At 38.8% G+C, this 13,446-nt stretch overlaps 1 protein-coding gene and 1 pseudogene across 1 annotated transcript in view; both read left to right on the forward strand.

Moving 5' to 3' along the window:
• The first annotated feature begins 2,915 nt into the window (after nucleotides 1-2,915).
• ASPM (assembly factor for spindle microtubules) overlaps nucleotides 2,916-13,446 on the forward strand; it is a 69,029-nt gene continuing 58,498 nt past the window's right edge. Inside the window, exons 1-4 of the mRNA XM_037825105.1 lie at nucleotides 2,916-4,421; nucleotides 6,491-7,421; nucleotides 9,222-9,365; nucleotides 9,525-11,022. Coding sequence (XP_037681033.1) covers nucleotides 7,125-7,421; nucleotides 9,222-9,365; nucleotides 9,525-11,022 — 1,939 coding nt within the window. The 5' untranslated portion in view covers nucleotides 2,916-4,421; nucleotides 6,491-7,124. The remainder of the gene's footprint in view (nucleotides 4,422-6,490; nucleotides 7,422-9,221; nucleotides 9,366-9,524; nucleotides 11,023-13,446) is intronic.
• On the forward strand, nucleotides 4,812-5,361 carry LOC119526182 (annotated as a pseudogene).

Below are 13,446 nucleotides of genomic sequence, written 5' to 3' on the forward strand. Positions count from 1 at the left end.
ATCTGAGCAACAAAGAGGTACTCGGGGAGACTCTTAGGCACAATTATATGCAAGTTTAGCCTCTCCTTTGCAGTAACGAGCTTCACAAGGGCATGTCCCATGATCGAGTGGGAACTGCTTTTAAATGGTGAATGATTGTCTGCAGAAGAGGGCATAGTCTTATTCTCAAACCTGGCATTTTGTTCTTAATGCTTCTGTTGAAACTTGCCAGAGGTTCTATTCCATGTCTCTTGACTGCTGTGTACATTAAGTATTTTAGGTCATATAGCATAAGTAACAGGGCAGTGCATATTGCATCCCAGACCTACTGCAGAGGCCTTATTTGCTCTGGGCCCCTCTCAAAAATATGTCTTGTAAGTTACTAAGTAAATGGGTTGGAGAGACATGACCTAATAAAATATGAGTTGCCTCTAAAATGGAAAGAGACCTTCCAAATGGTACAGCAAGTTGCCTCGCACTTTAGAAGTGATATCCTGACTTATCCCATATCATTGGATCCCTAAAAACTTTATCAGTGTGGCAGAACCCTGAACTTTGTCACAGAGTTTCTCTCCTTCTGGTCTGCATTTATTTTACTACTGGCATCTAGAGTGCTTGCTACTGCTGGGAGAGGCTGTTCATCATGTTCTGAGTAACCCTACACATTCTTGCTATGTAGGCCAAGAATGCAAGACCCTGACTACTATTTTCTCCAGGCCATTTCTCAGGATCAAGTTTGAAGGATGAGGTGATCCCCTTCCCCCACCCCCAACAAAGTGCTATAAAAAAATCTATTCCCAGCTTAGCGATCCTCTCCTGTAATGCAGCCCACTGTGTGCAGGCATCCGTCATGGGCCCTTTGTATTGTCCCCATGAGACCTGGGGAAGCAGGGGAACCAATGCAAATGTACATGCTGATATTCTGGCTACTGCTTTTTCCATGAGTAATAAAGTCCTTTGCATATAACCCAAGAGTCTTATATCTTAAGAGTCTTATATCTACCGCCAACATTCGTGAAGCTTGCAAGTAGGATAAAATCTCAGATCTTCACAATTATTGACAGCTATTTCTTTTTTTCTTTTTTTTTTACAGCTATAACTGATTTTTTTTATTAAATTCAGTTTTATTGAAATACATTCACACACCATACAATCATCCATGATATACAATCCACTGTCCACAGTATGATAACATAGTTATGCGTTCATCACCACAATCTATCTCTGAACATTTTCCTTACATCAGAAAGAACCAGAACAAGAATAAAAAATAAAAGTGAAAAAAGAACACCCAAATCATCCCCCCATCCCACCCCATTTGTCCTTTAGTTTTTATCCCCATTCCTCCACTCATCCATACACTAGATAAAGGGGGTGTGATCCACAAGGTCTTCACAATCACACTTGACAGCTATTTCTTGCACACCAGGTTTAATTGGCAAATGTCATCAATGTAATGGACCAGTGTAATATTCTGGGAGATATTTAGAAGATCTGGGTCCCTCTGGACAATATTACAGCACAGGCAGGAGAGTTCACTAGCTCTGAGGCAAGACAGTAATGCTATAGTATTGTCCCACCACATAAATTCAAACTGCCTCAGGCTTTCCTTATTAAATGAATGGGGAAAAAAACAAGTAAAAAGTATTTTCTAGATCAATACCTGCAGATTTCCTTAGTCAAGGGGATTTGGGTTTGTGGACTGGCTTAGGTCCAGGAACAGTGTAAGAGGCTGTGAATCTCTGCAACAGTGACTCCAGTTACATTTTTTCTGCTTATATATGGCATGGCAATCAATTGGACATTGCCATAGATCACAAATTCAGTCCTTGGCATATTGTGGTAAGTGCTATTACTTGTCTATTAAGTGTCAGTATTAAGTGGCCTTGATCACTTAAGGGTTTTGTCATTCATTCTGAGATCAGAGAACTCATTTTCATAATAGCATCCCTTGCCATCATTTCTGGCCTACAGAAGACAGACACCACAGGCAGTTTCCAGGATGCTGGAGATTGGCATCCCCTTCATAAATGCATTTCTTAAGATCTTGGTAAAGGGAATCTTCTTGGAGGAGAAGTTATGTATTTAGGGTTGGCCGAAAAGGTTGCATATTTGAGTGCACTCCAACATTCCCATCTTTTTTTTTTTTTTTTTTAAATCTTCATTTTATTGAGATATATTCACATACCATGCAGTCATACAAACAAATCGTACATTCGATTGTTCACAGTACCATTACATAGTTGTACATTCATCACCTAAACCAATCCCTGACACCTTCATTAGCACACACACCCAAATAACAAGAATAATAATTAAAGTGAAAAAGAGCAATTAAAGTAAAAAAGAACACTGGGTGCCTTTGTTTGTTTGTTTCCTTCCCCTATTTTTCTACTCATCCATCCATAAACTAGACAAAGGGGAGTGTGGTCCTTATGGCTTTCCCAATCCCATTGTCACCCCTCATAAGCTACATTTTTATACAATTGTCTTCGAGATTCATGGGTTCTGGGTTGTAGTTTGATAGTTTCAGGTATTCACCACCAGCTACCCCAATTCATTAGAACCTAAAAAGGGTTGTCTAAATTGTGCGTAAGAGTGCCCACCAGAGTGACCTCTCGGCTCCTTTTGGAATCTCTCTGCCACTGAAGTTTATTTCATTTCCTTTCACATCCCCCTTTTGGTCAAGAAGATGTTCTCCATCCCACGATGCCAGGTCTACATTCCTCCCCGGGAGTCATATTCCACGTTGCCGGGGAGAATCACTCCCCTGGGTGTCTGATCCCACGTAGTGGGGAGGGCAATGATTTCACCTTTCAAGTTGGCTTAGGTAGAGAGAGAGGGCCACATCTGAGCAACAAAGAGGCATTTTGTAGGAGGCTCTTAGGCACAATTATAGGGAGGCCTAGCCTCTCCTTTGCAGCAACAGTCTTCCCAAGGGTAAATCCTGTGGTATAGGGCTCAGCCCATCAAACCACCAGTCCCCTATGTCTGTGGTCACAACATTCCCATCTTGAGCCTTTAGACTCTTTACTGAATACCAGGTAGGTTCCAGCATTTTCTCCTAATTGACTATGAACCACTTTTTAGTCCAGCTTTCAATTAATGAATCTAGCAGGCTATTAAAGCCATTCCCAGGTACTTGAGCCAACATATTAAATAGGTAAAGTGCAGCGATGACAAAAATTGGGGCTGGTTATTCCTTATCATTTGTCCCCTTGGTCTAACCCCATTAGAATCCACTTTAGATTGGTAAAGTCTTGTAACTCTTTTGATGTATAGGCTATTTCCTCCCAGAACACTTACCTCTCTGTCTAGGTGGTTTTGGGATTTGAAAGGTCATGCAGGAAATTGTCATTGGCTTCTGAGGTGCTGTTCCAGCTGCAGTTCTGAAAGACAGGGATGGGTGGAGGGGGCATCCTCTGCTGGCAAAGAAAGTTTAAGGAAATATGATGGATTATAGTTTTAAGTCTTATTCATTTAGCCCAAATGCCACCATGCCCTTTCCCACACTCCCACTCCTTCCGCATCAGATCTCTTACCTTAGCCTAAGAGAGCTAGCAGGGTTGAGCATTTAATTAGGACTGCAGGATTTATTATCAGACTCGCAGCTTATTCCTTGGCCATGTCTTCCCTTACTACAGGAAATGGAGGACTTCTTCAGAGCTTCCATGGAGGCCTTCTTCTCAAAATGTGTTCTCAGTTGTATGTTTGAATGTTCATAGATTTAAATTTTCTTTTTCCCCATGTATGCTTTCTAGAGCAGTCAGGTGAATCCAGGTAATACTATAATCTTTATGATCATAAAGTGTTGGTATAACAAGTATGTGCCACAGCTACTTGATCTTCCAGTGAATTACTTTCCATTTGCACTTCAACTCATGCTACTGTAAGTGGTAACGTAATCACGATGTCGTACTGCATGCCTCAGATTATCATGTGTTTCTTCCTAGCAAGAGTTTATCCCTCGCTCTTCAAATATGAGTAACTCAATTCCAGAATTCCATTTTGAGGGGGTGTTCCCTGAGGCCATTTCTATTAAATCAGTCAGGGTCCCAGAGGAAACTGTTGGCCAACTCCAGTTTAGTGTAATTCAGGGAAAGTTTAATAAAGGAACTATTTATAAAGATGTGACCAGGATGTAGGGAAACCATTAAGTGCAGTACCATGGGATCAGTAACGACTTGGGATTCCCATACCTAGATCTAAAGGGATAAGGGAAGAGAGCCATATGAAGAGGACTCCTGTATAACTAAGTGTGACCTTTAATTTTGATAGGCAGCCAACTTAGGGAGGGGAAACTGAGGGAGGAGGATATAATCTCTAACTTTCCTTTTCTCCTTTCCTTTTCTTCTTCCCTGTAATCTTCTGAGGAGTTTCCCACTGGCTGAAGCAAAACAGAAGCCACAGAGTAAGAAGACCTGCTGATGTAGCCAATACAGGTTAGCATCCCATAGCAAAGAACAGGCTGGAAAAGGGAGGAACATGGAAGAGGAGGGGCAAATAAAAAATTTCTAGTATGGTTCATTCTGATTTCTTTAAAAATAGAAAACACCCATGCTTTATGAAGAAAAACTATGAAGAATGAGCATATATGACCAAAATTGTGCTATCACATGTTGAAAGAGTTGAAACAAATATTTGAGTGATTTGTTTAACCTTAAGAGGGCTTATATTTACAGTATTAATTTTGAGGAATAACTATAAAGTAGTAAACATATATTAAGTGTACTTGAAAATGATTGTAATTCATATTTACATTTTTGTTAAAAGTAAAACTGTGAGTTGTTTTGGAGTGAGAGGCTTCATGACTTTGGGAGGTGACTGTTGCCATGATGGCCCAAGGGGGCCTGGTGGCCAACTGAGGCTGGTGCTTCAAGTGGCCCATTGAGCTGAGCAGTCCTGAAGGAGGCAGCAGGGGCTGGAGTGACCGGGGCAGTGGCCAGGGAGATTCCTTGTACTGAGTTTGTTACTTGGACAAGCAAGTGCCTGATACCAGTGTGCAAGAGACAGACCAGATCCTGGTGGAGAAGCGCTGCTGGGACATTGCTTTGGGTCCCCTCAAACAGATTCCCATGAACCTCTTCATCATGTATATGGCTGGTAATGCTATCTCATCTTCCCTACTATGATGGTGTGTATGATGGCCTGAGACCCATTCAGGCACTTATGGCCATTTCAGCCACTTTCAAGATGCTAGAAAGTTCAAGCCAGAAGTTTCTTCAGGGTTTAGTCTATCTCACTGGGAACCTTATGGGTTTGGCATTGGCTGTTTACAAGTGCCAGTCCATGGGACTACTGCCTACACATGCATCAGATTGGTTAGCCTTCATCAAGCCCCCGGAGAGAATGGAGTTCAGTGGTGGGGGATTGCTTTTGTGAATCTGAAAAAGAAGTATCTGGCACCTTATGTATTTGGATATCATTTACACATGTCTTTAGATCCGGTGGCTCCTGAGCATACACACCCTTACAGATTACTCTCATGATGAAAAATAATCAAAAGTTCTCTTTTCTCCATGATGAGGAAACAAAATCCTAGAAGGACAATGTCCATATTGCTACAAACACAAGGAAACTGAACCACAATTCTGACCAAAAATAATGTAGAAAACTTTGTGTTTCCAATACAGAGCAAAACAACAAATAAAACCATAACTAGGTAAACAAAGAATAGTTACTCCTAGATCAAGCACCACAGCAGAATCTCCTTTCAGTAAATTAAATGGTTGAGAACAACTTCAACCATTAAAACTGCTTTTTTAATGTATCAAAAGTAGTGTTATCATTTTGTGTCAATCTTGAAGAATGAAAGAAACCTCAAGAATAATTTTGTTTAAATATTGTTGAAGATAACAGGGTTCAATCTTAGGCCAAATTAAAGTGTCATTGAGTCTGATTTCATATCTCAGCCTCCTCAGTTTGTTTTTGTTTTTCCACTCATGGGCTTTTCTTTCTACATATTTTGGGGGCCATACACCCATCTATACATTTATTTTTTGTTGCTACAATAAATTTAGAGACGATATGGTATAGTAAGTAAAACCAAGACTGGAGCCAAACTGCTGATGTAGATTTGGATGTACTACTTCCTAACTAGCTGTATGTCTTTAGGTAAATTACTTAACCTCTCTGTCCCTCAGTTTCCTCATCTGTAAAATAGAAATGGTACTTACTTCATAGGGTTGAAGTGAAGGTTGAGATAAATATGTAAAGTGCTTAAAACAATCCCTGGCGTACAAGAATGCTATATAAGTTATAATAATTATTCCTATTAGAAACCTACAATTAAAATGAAAATCAAGAATTTATTTATCCAAGGCATTGCTTGATCAATTATGAATTACTAGGGAATCTCAAGTTTCATTGGTTTATCCATTGTCATGGCTTCCAGTATCCCGAGGTAAGAATCAGAATGCAAATTTACTGAGTCCCTGCTGTCGTCAGTCACTGAAATAAGCACGCTCAGGCTCATTATCGATTTAAGTTTCTTCGTATTTCTCCCATTCAGCCCCAGGAAGCCGCTAGAGTGAAGCTAAGTCATTTCTGGACGGGGTATATTGGATGAGAGGAAAGATTTAAACCAACTGTTGCCTAATTAACGTTTTTACCTAAGGTTGTCCCGGACATTTGTAATAATTACAACAATTATTGTGGAAACGCTGTTACTCTCTTCCCTTCAACACAACCTGTTTACAAAATCTAAAGGAGAATTTCAATTCTTAAGTTGTGGATTTCAGGAGACCGCCAAAACTCCGCTCCTCTTTTCGCTTCTCGGTAGAGAGCAACTAGCTGCCTGTTTCATTATTTAAATAAAGCGCTGCCGTCCCATTGGTCAGTGGCCTATGCTGAGCACTGATTGGTCCTTCGATCAGGTGGGCGGTACCCGGAGGTGCCCATTGGTGGAGGCGGGAAGTTTAAACAGACAGAAAGCCGCACTGGTTTTGCTCCTCTTTCGGGTTTGCGGACTTGTGGAGCCCCTTTCCTTTTTTTGTGGAGTTTCGGCAACTGTAAAAGAAAGGTGGGCGAATTAGCTTGCACAGTCGACTCTCAGGGGAAGCCGTCGGCGTTCCTCGGGGCTCCCTGGTGCTGAGCAGCTTCGTGGGAGTGGAGGAGGGAGATCCGGGCGGAGTCTCCAAGCTGCCATGGCGACCCGGCGTGCCGGGCGAAGCTGCTGGGAGCGGAGTCCCACCGAACCCGGGCCGCCGGCTGGGCTGCGGAACACCGTGGCCGAGGAGGAGGCGGCTTCCCCGCCGGTCCTGTCTCTCAGCCACTTCTGCAAGTCGCCTTTCCTCTGCTTCGGCGATGTTCGCCTCGGAGCCTCTCGGACGCTGCCCCTGGCCCTGGACAATCCTAATGAGGAGGTGGCAGAAGTGAAGATCTCCCGCTTTCCCGCCGTGGACAGGGGCTTCAGCATCTCGCAGCGCTGTTTCGTGTTGCAGGTAGGTCGTAGGAAGGGCGCGCCCGGGGTCGGCGCCCTCCTCGGTTTTCTCCGGCCCTCTCCTCAGGAAGGGGTGCGGCTCGGAAAACCCTTAGAGAATGAAGACAATTCCTTTCCCTAACTATAGGTGAAGACTTGCCCGCTGTATACCTGGGTTGGCGGTAACTTGGGTGGTGATAGCACATCAACACGCGCGCATGCAGCGTCTCTAGAAGCATTTTTAACAGCCTTCTCTATTAACTAGAGAAGCATCTTCAATCGACCTCAAACGCTGTGAAAGACTTTTGCAATTTTAAATTAATAGACTGTCGGTACTTTTATTCTCAATATTTTCTTTTAAAGATTTCATTCATTAGGGTATCGTTTTAAGTGCTTCCTGTCAGTTATCTTAAGAAGCATTCCTGTGTACCCTTAGAGTCAGGGTAGCTACTTTTCCTGGTGAAATAGAAAACTTTGTTTTGGTTAAATGTCTACAGAAAAAAAATCTATCCAGGGTTGTTTTCAACATGCATGTGTGATGTGTATGCACAGGTTAGTATTTTAATCCTTTTTTTTTTTCCTTTGTAGTCAGTGTAGGTTTAATTGTGAATCAAACTTAATTTTATAAATGTTTCATGAACCTCCCTTGTAGCCCTTACTGCATGGCATTAGCCTGAGCATGTTTTATCCCCATCACCAAAACCCAGAGAATTTATGCTCTTGTTATCACTGCTGTGGACTTTCCATTTAATAGAACTACTGAAAGTGTGAAAATAAACCATTAGCTGAGGAGGTCTGGTAGTTGACTAATTGTTTTGTAAGGCAATGAGAAGAGGCTCTAATATGAGGTCCATTGACTTGCCTAACCCATGTTTCTACACTTCAGAAACTTCCCCCTAACCTTGTCCTGTGAATGATTGCCTGCTTTCCTTTGTGTGGAAGACACAGTTCTTTCCTATCTATATAATATCTTTTCTTATTCCTTTTTGTTGTAATGTAGAACTAAAGTATTTTATTTTGTCTTTTAGAGTTTATTGTTTTATAGACTAATGTTCACTTTTTTAAAAAAAACATGTAACATTTCATGTTATATGCTTTCTTCTTTAAAACAAAAACTTGTCTTTTTTTCTCTGAAAAACATCAGACACAGAGATCATTTTGTTATGCTAGGGTTTTGCATTTGACAGAAAAGGTGATTCTATATACCTGTGTGGTGTAGGAGCTCTGGAGTCAGACTGCTTGGGTTCTAATTAGTAGCTGTGTATGATTGGGTAAGATACTTAAAAGCTGTCTGGACCTCAGTTACTTCATCTGTAAAAGGTGCATAATCATAGCACTTGCTTCTCAGGGATGTGAGGATTAAATTAGTTGTATATGAGTCTTGTGCCGATGCCTGCAAAATAGTAAGTGATTTAAAAGATTAGTAGTATATGATCTTGATGATATGGAATTTAGAAGAGTTTGGGGGGAAGATGAAATTTAGTTGATCATTTTATGTATCTGTTTGAAGATAGTCTTCATAATGCGGGGTCACTGTATTTGAAATGGAAGTACTAGACATAAGTGAAGAAGTAGCAATACATGATTTTTCAAAAAATTTTTTAAATGCTCAAATAAAATGATTTGGCAAATATCTGTTCCATTGCTTACCTATACAATTAAGAGTTTATTATAATTGTATTTTGCTGTGAACTGGAGGTGGCTTTTTTTGTATATGATGAAATGAGAGGATAGAGTATATTCCTAAGTTGTATATAACATATTTTAGTTATTATGAATTACTATTGTCATAGTCATTTAAAATGTGTTCTTTTAATTGTAGCCTAAAGAAAAAATTATTATTTCTGTTAACTGGACACCATTCAAAGAAGGCCGAGTAAGAGAGATTGTTACATTTCTTGTAAATGATGTGCTGAAACACCAAGCTATATTATTAGGAAATGCAGAAGAGCGGAAAAAGAAAAAGGTAATAAATTTTAGTCATTATGATTTGCTCTAAAAAATGTTTAATAATATAAGTTAATATTATTTTAACTGGCTTGAAGTAGCATACATAATTTTGCTTATTTAAAGGTAATATTCAACAGTTATCAACTTAATTGGTATATTTTGCTTATTTTTGCAGCGGAGTCTTTGGGATACCATTAATAAGAAGAAAGTTTCAACCTCTTCAAGTCATAACAAAAGGATTTCAAATAGCCAAAATTTTAATAAAACATTTAGTATTTCCCAAAAAGTTCACAGAGTTAGGAGCCCATTACAAGCTTGTGAAAATTTGGCTATTAATGAAGGGTGTTCCCCAACAGAAAACCATTCTTTAATCCTTGAAGAAAATAGGATACCCATATCATCTACTAGCCCCTCTTTCAAAGAAGGCCATGGTGAGACTTGCTTGCCACTTTCTAGACATCATTCTACTACCTATACATCTCTTCATGCAACTGAAAACGGGGAATTATTGAAAATAAAAGGTGCCAACATTTCAAAAGATTTAAATTTTAATGAGAAAATCATAACTGAAACTTCCTTTAACTCTGTAAATAATATTAATAGCCAAATTGAAGAGAATAATAGACTTATTCTTACCCCAGGCTATTCTTCAACTTTGAGCACTACACAAAGCCAAGGAAATTTCCTAAGTCCAGATTCCTTTGTCAATAATAGCTGTGTAGGTAATAATGAACTAGAATTAGTGGCATGTCTTTCATCAGATAAATTTGTGAAAGATGATTCAAAACCTACGCATTTGGAATCAAAAACTGTACATGAAATTTATCAAACTATTTTAAGTCCAGACTCTTTTGTAAATGATAGTTATGGACTAAATTGGGATCCAGAATCAGAATCAATTAATCCCATTCTATCACCAAATCAATTTGTAAAAGATAGTATGGCATATATATGTACATCTCAGCAAACATGTAGATTATCATCATCATCGAATGAAAATTCTAAGGCCCCAGAGTCTTCTCAAGATTGGAGAACAAATAAACTTTTAGCATGTCTTCCCGAAAGTCAGTGTTCAAAATCTGCCAAAACTATTTTTGAAGAACCCAAAACTGTAGAAATGAAGTCAGATTACTACAGTTTTACAAAACAAAATCATCCTAAATTTTCTGCATTTCAGGATACTTCTAGCTACAACCACAATAAACAACCTAAGAAACGCCCAATACTTTCTGCCACTGTTACTAAAAGAAAGCCCACCTGTGCCAGAGAAAACCAAACTGACACTAATAAACCAAAGGCAAAAAGATGTCTCAATAGTGCAGTAGGTGAATGTGAAAAAGTAATAACAGATCATCAAAAAAAGAAAGAAGCTTTCCATTCTTATCTTCCAATTATAGATCCAATCTTAAGTAAATCTGAGAATAAAAATGAAATAACTCCATTTTCCTCAAAGATAGCTTCAGTTGCTCGCAAGAGAAAGAGTGATGGAAACATGGAAGATACAAATGCGAAGGTTGCAGTTACAGAACTTACAGAATTGCAAGAAATCAAAAGAATCTATTTTTCTCCTGTGGCATATAAAACGTCAACTGTTAAAAAAACAAAAAAGGTGATAACACCTGTCTCAAAACGTAATAGCAATAAAGAGAAATTAAACATGAAGAATAAAGCAGGTGAGTCTCATTTATAAAATCTTTAAAGTATACCAATAAAGTACATATTTTCCCTTTTTTTAGGTATGGTAAATCGAATAATAAGCTTGTATTAATTTGTACTTTTACCAATTTGCTAATGGAAGGTAAAGCAAATGTAGTTAATGTAGGGCTAAATTTTGAAACAGTAGTGACCCTATCCTTTTTAAACTTTTTGATATTTTGTTCATTAATTTTCTACATTAATTTTGATTTTTTAAAAAATATTGCATTCGAATATTTATCTTGATTACTGAGTTTTTTGGTATCCTCTTAAGTTTTGTGCTTAAGGGAAAATAACTCACTTGACCTACCTTAGTCCAGGCCCTGATTGGAAGGCCCAGTGAAGTGCCTGGCCCCCATAATACCATATGAAAGAATGAAGAGACCTCTGTATACCTTGTGTTCTGGTGACATTATTCTCCCTCAGACTCTGTCCACCCATTAATTAGCAATGAAGTTAGTTCCCCAGAGCCCTGCATTCCTTTGGGGGAAAACATCTTTGTTCCTTCTCTATTACTCACAGGTTCACTAACACTGTCTGTGCCACTAATCAAATTTTCCTCATATGACAATTAAGGTCTAGGTAGGAAACCAAACCTACCTAGTTATTTTAACAGGTAATTTAAAGGACTCCTAGAACCATGCATCTATATTTTATTTTATCTCATTTCTATTTAACTTCCCCAAATTTCAATCATGCCTTACATCTCTCTAGTTCTTTAAACCTTTCTGTGTACTTTGGACTCACTGTCCTTCAGTATCATATCTCCCTTGTAAACACTGCCGCACTTTGTTACCCTGCTGAACACTACTTTCCTTGAAATCCTCTCAAGTTGTGTCTGTTTTCTTTCTTATTCTTATGACCTTCAGCCTCCTGGTGGGGATAATGAACCTCCTTGCTTCTCATTTCCATGTCCAGACTATTGTTTCTCTTGTCTTCCATACAAATGGAAAGAACATAAAAACAAAACAGCCTGTAGCTTATTTTTCAGACTATACTACCCATACCCTCACTTGTTACAATCAAAAATTATTCTTAAGATTTTTGTATCCAGTTCATTATAACTTCTCCAAAACTACTAATGTCATTCTTCTGATTTCAAAATTTTTGTTGAAGATCCTTCCAATACCCTGGTCTTTTAGTTACAACCTACTTAGGTCATGCTTTCCTAAAAGTATCTCAATCTCCAATCACCCTCTCTATGATTCCAGCATTTCCTCTAGCAAGTCAACTCCAACTTTTTTGTAACTTTCTAAGACCTAAAATCCTTTAATCCCACCACCTTTTCCCCCCACCCTCACTCCCCATATCTCCTCACTTACTCACTCAGCTTGGATTCCATAATTCATCATAACCACTCCATTCACCCCTCTTTTCCTTCATTGTATTTGCCCAGAAAATTCCAACCCCAATCCAAACTGCCTACTGTATGTAAGTAAGCACTTAACTCTTTTTGGCTGTATTTTCCTGGTTTATTGACTAGCTCATCTTTCCCCTCTTTCCTGAAACCTCTTAACACCTCTTTCCTCTTCACTCATAGTTGATAATACTAGCTAATATTTATTGTAACACTTTCTCAGTCAGACCCAGTTTTAAGTGCTCTCCTGTTACTTCACTTAATACTTGCAGCAACCTTATGGAGTTGTTACTACAGTTTTACAAATGATGAAACTGATGTATTGAGAAATTGTGTAATTTGCCTAAGTTCACACAAGTAGTGATAAAGCTGGGATTTATCCAAGGCATTTTGGCTCCAGAGCCAGTGCTCTCTGATTCTCATCTGTGCTAATGATCTGCTTACTATTTCATTCAGGAAATAGAAATATTGAAGAGAATTTGCCTGCACTGCCACAACATCTACCACCCTACCTGCATTTTTACCTATTTCTTTTTTCCTATTACAGTGTGGAATGTCTATGTACCTAAATGGGGCCAGGCTCTCTACTTATATACCAGATTCTGTGCTTTTCTACTCAAGGATCTTTCTTTAACAATTGTATTCCCTCTCTCTCTCTCACACACACATCTTCAGTATAATATAAATGACCCCTTCTGTGTCTTCTCTCGTTAACATACAAATATGCAGTCATTATTCCCATTTTAAAAACAAAACCTGTTGATTCCAATTATTCCTTCAGCTCCTGCTCCATTCTGCTTTCTTTTAAGTAAAGTACCTTGAAAGAACGCAGGTATTAATTTTGTGGTAATTCACTGAGCTTTATATTTATTTGTGTACTTTTCTGTATATAGATTATACTAAGATTCAAAAGGTGTTTTTTTTTAAGAAAAAGTCATTTTGAAAGTTGTTTATTTTAGCTGTTTTCAATTCCTCTCCTATTGTTGAACCATGTCAATCAGTTTCATGAAAGCTCTACTGAAATGTCTCTTATAAGTTGACCTAT

Source organism: Choloepus didactylus, chromosome 2 (genome assembly GCF_015220235.1).
Source record: "Choloepus didactylus isolate mChoDid1 chromosome 2, mChoDid1.pri, whole genome shotgun sequence".
In the NCBI taxonomy this organism is placed as follows: Eukaryota; Metazoa; Chordata; class Mammalia; order Pilosa; family Megalonychidae; genus Choloepus; species Choloepus didactylus.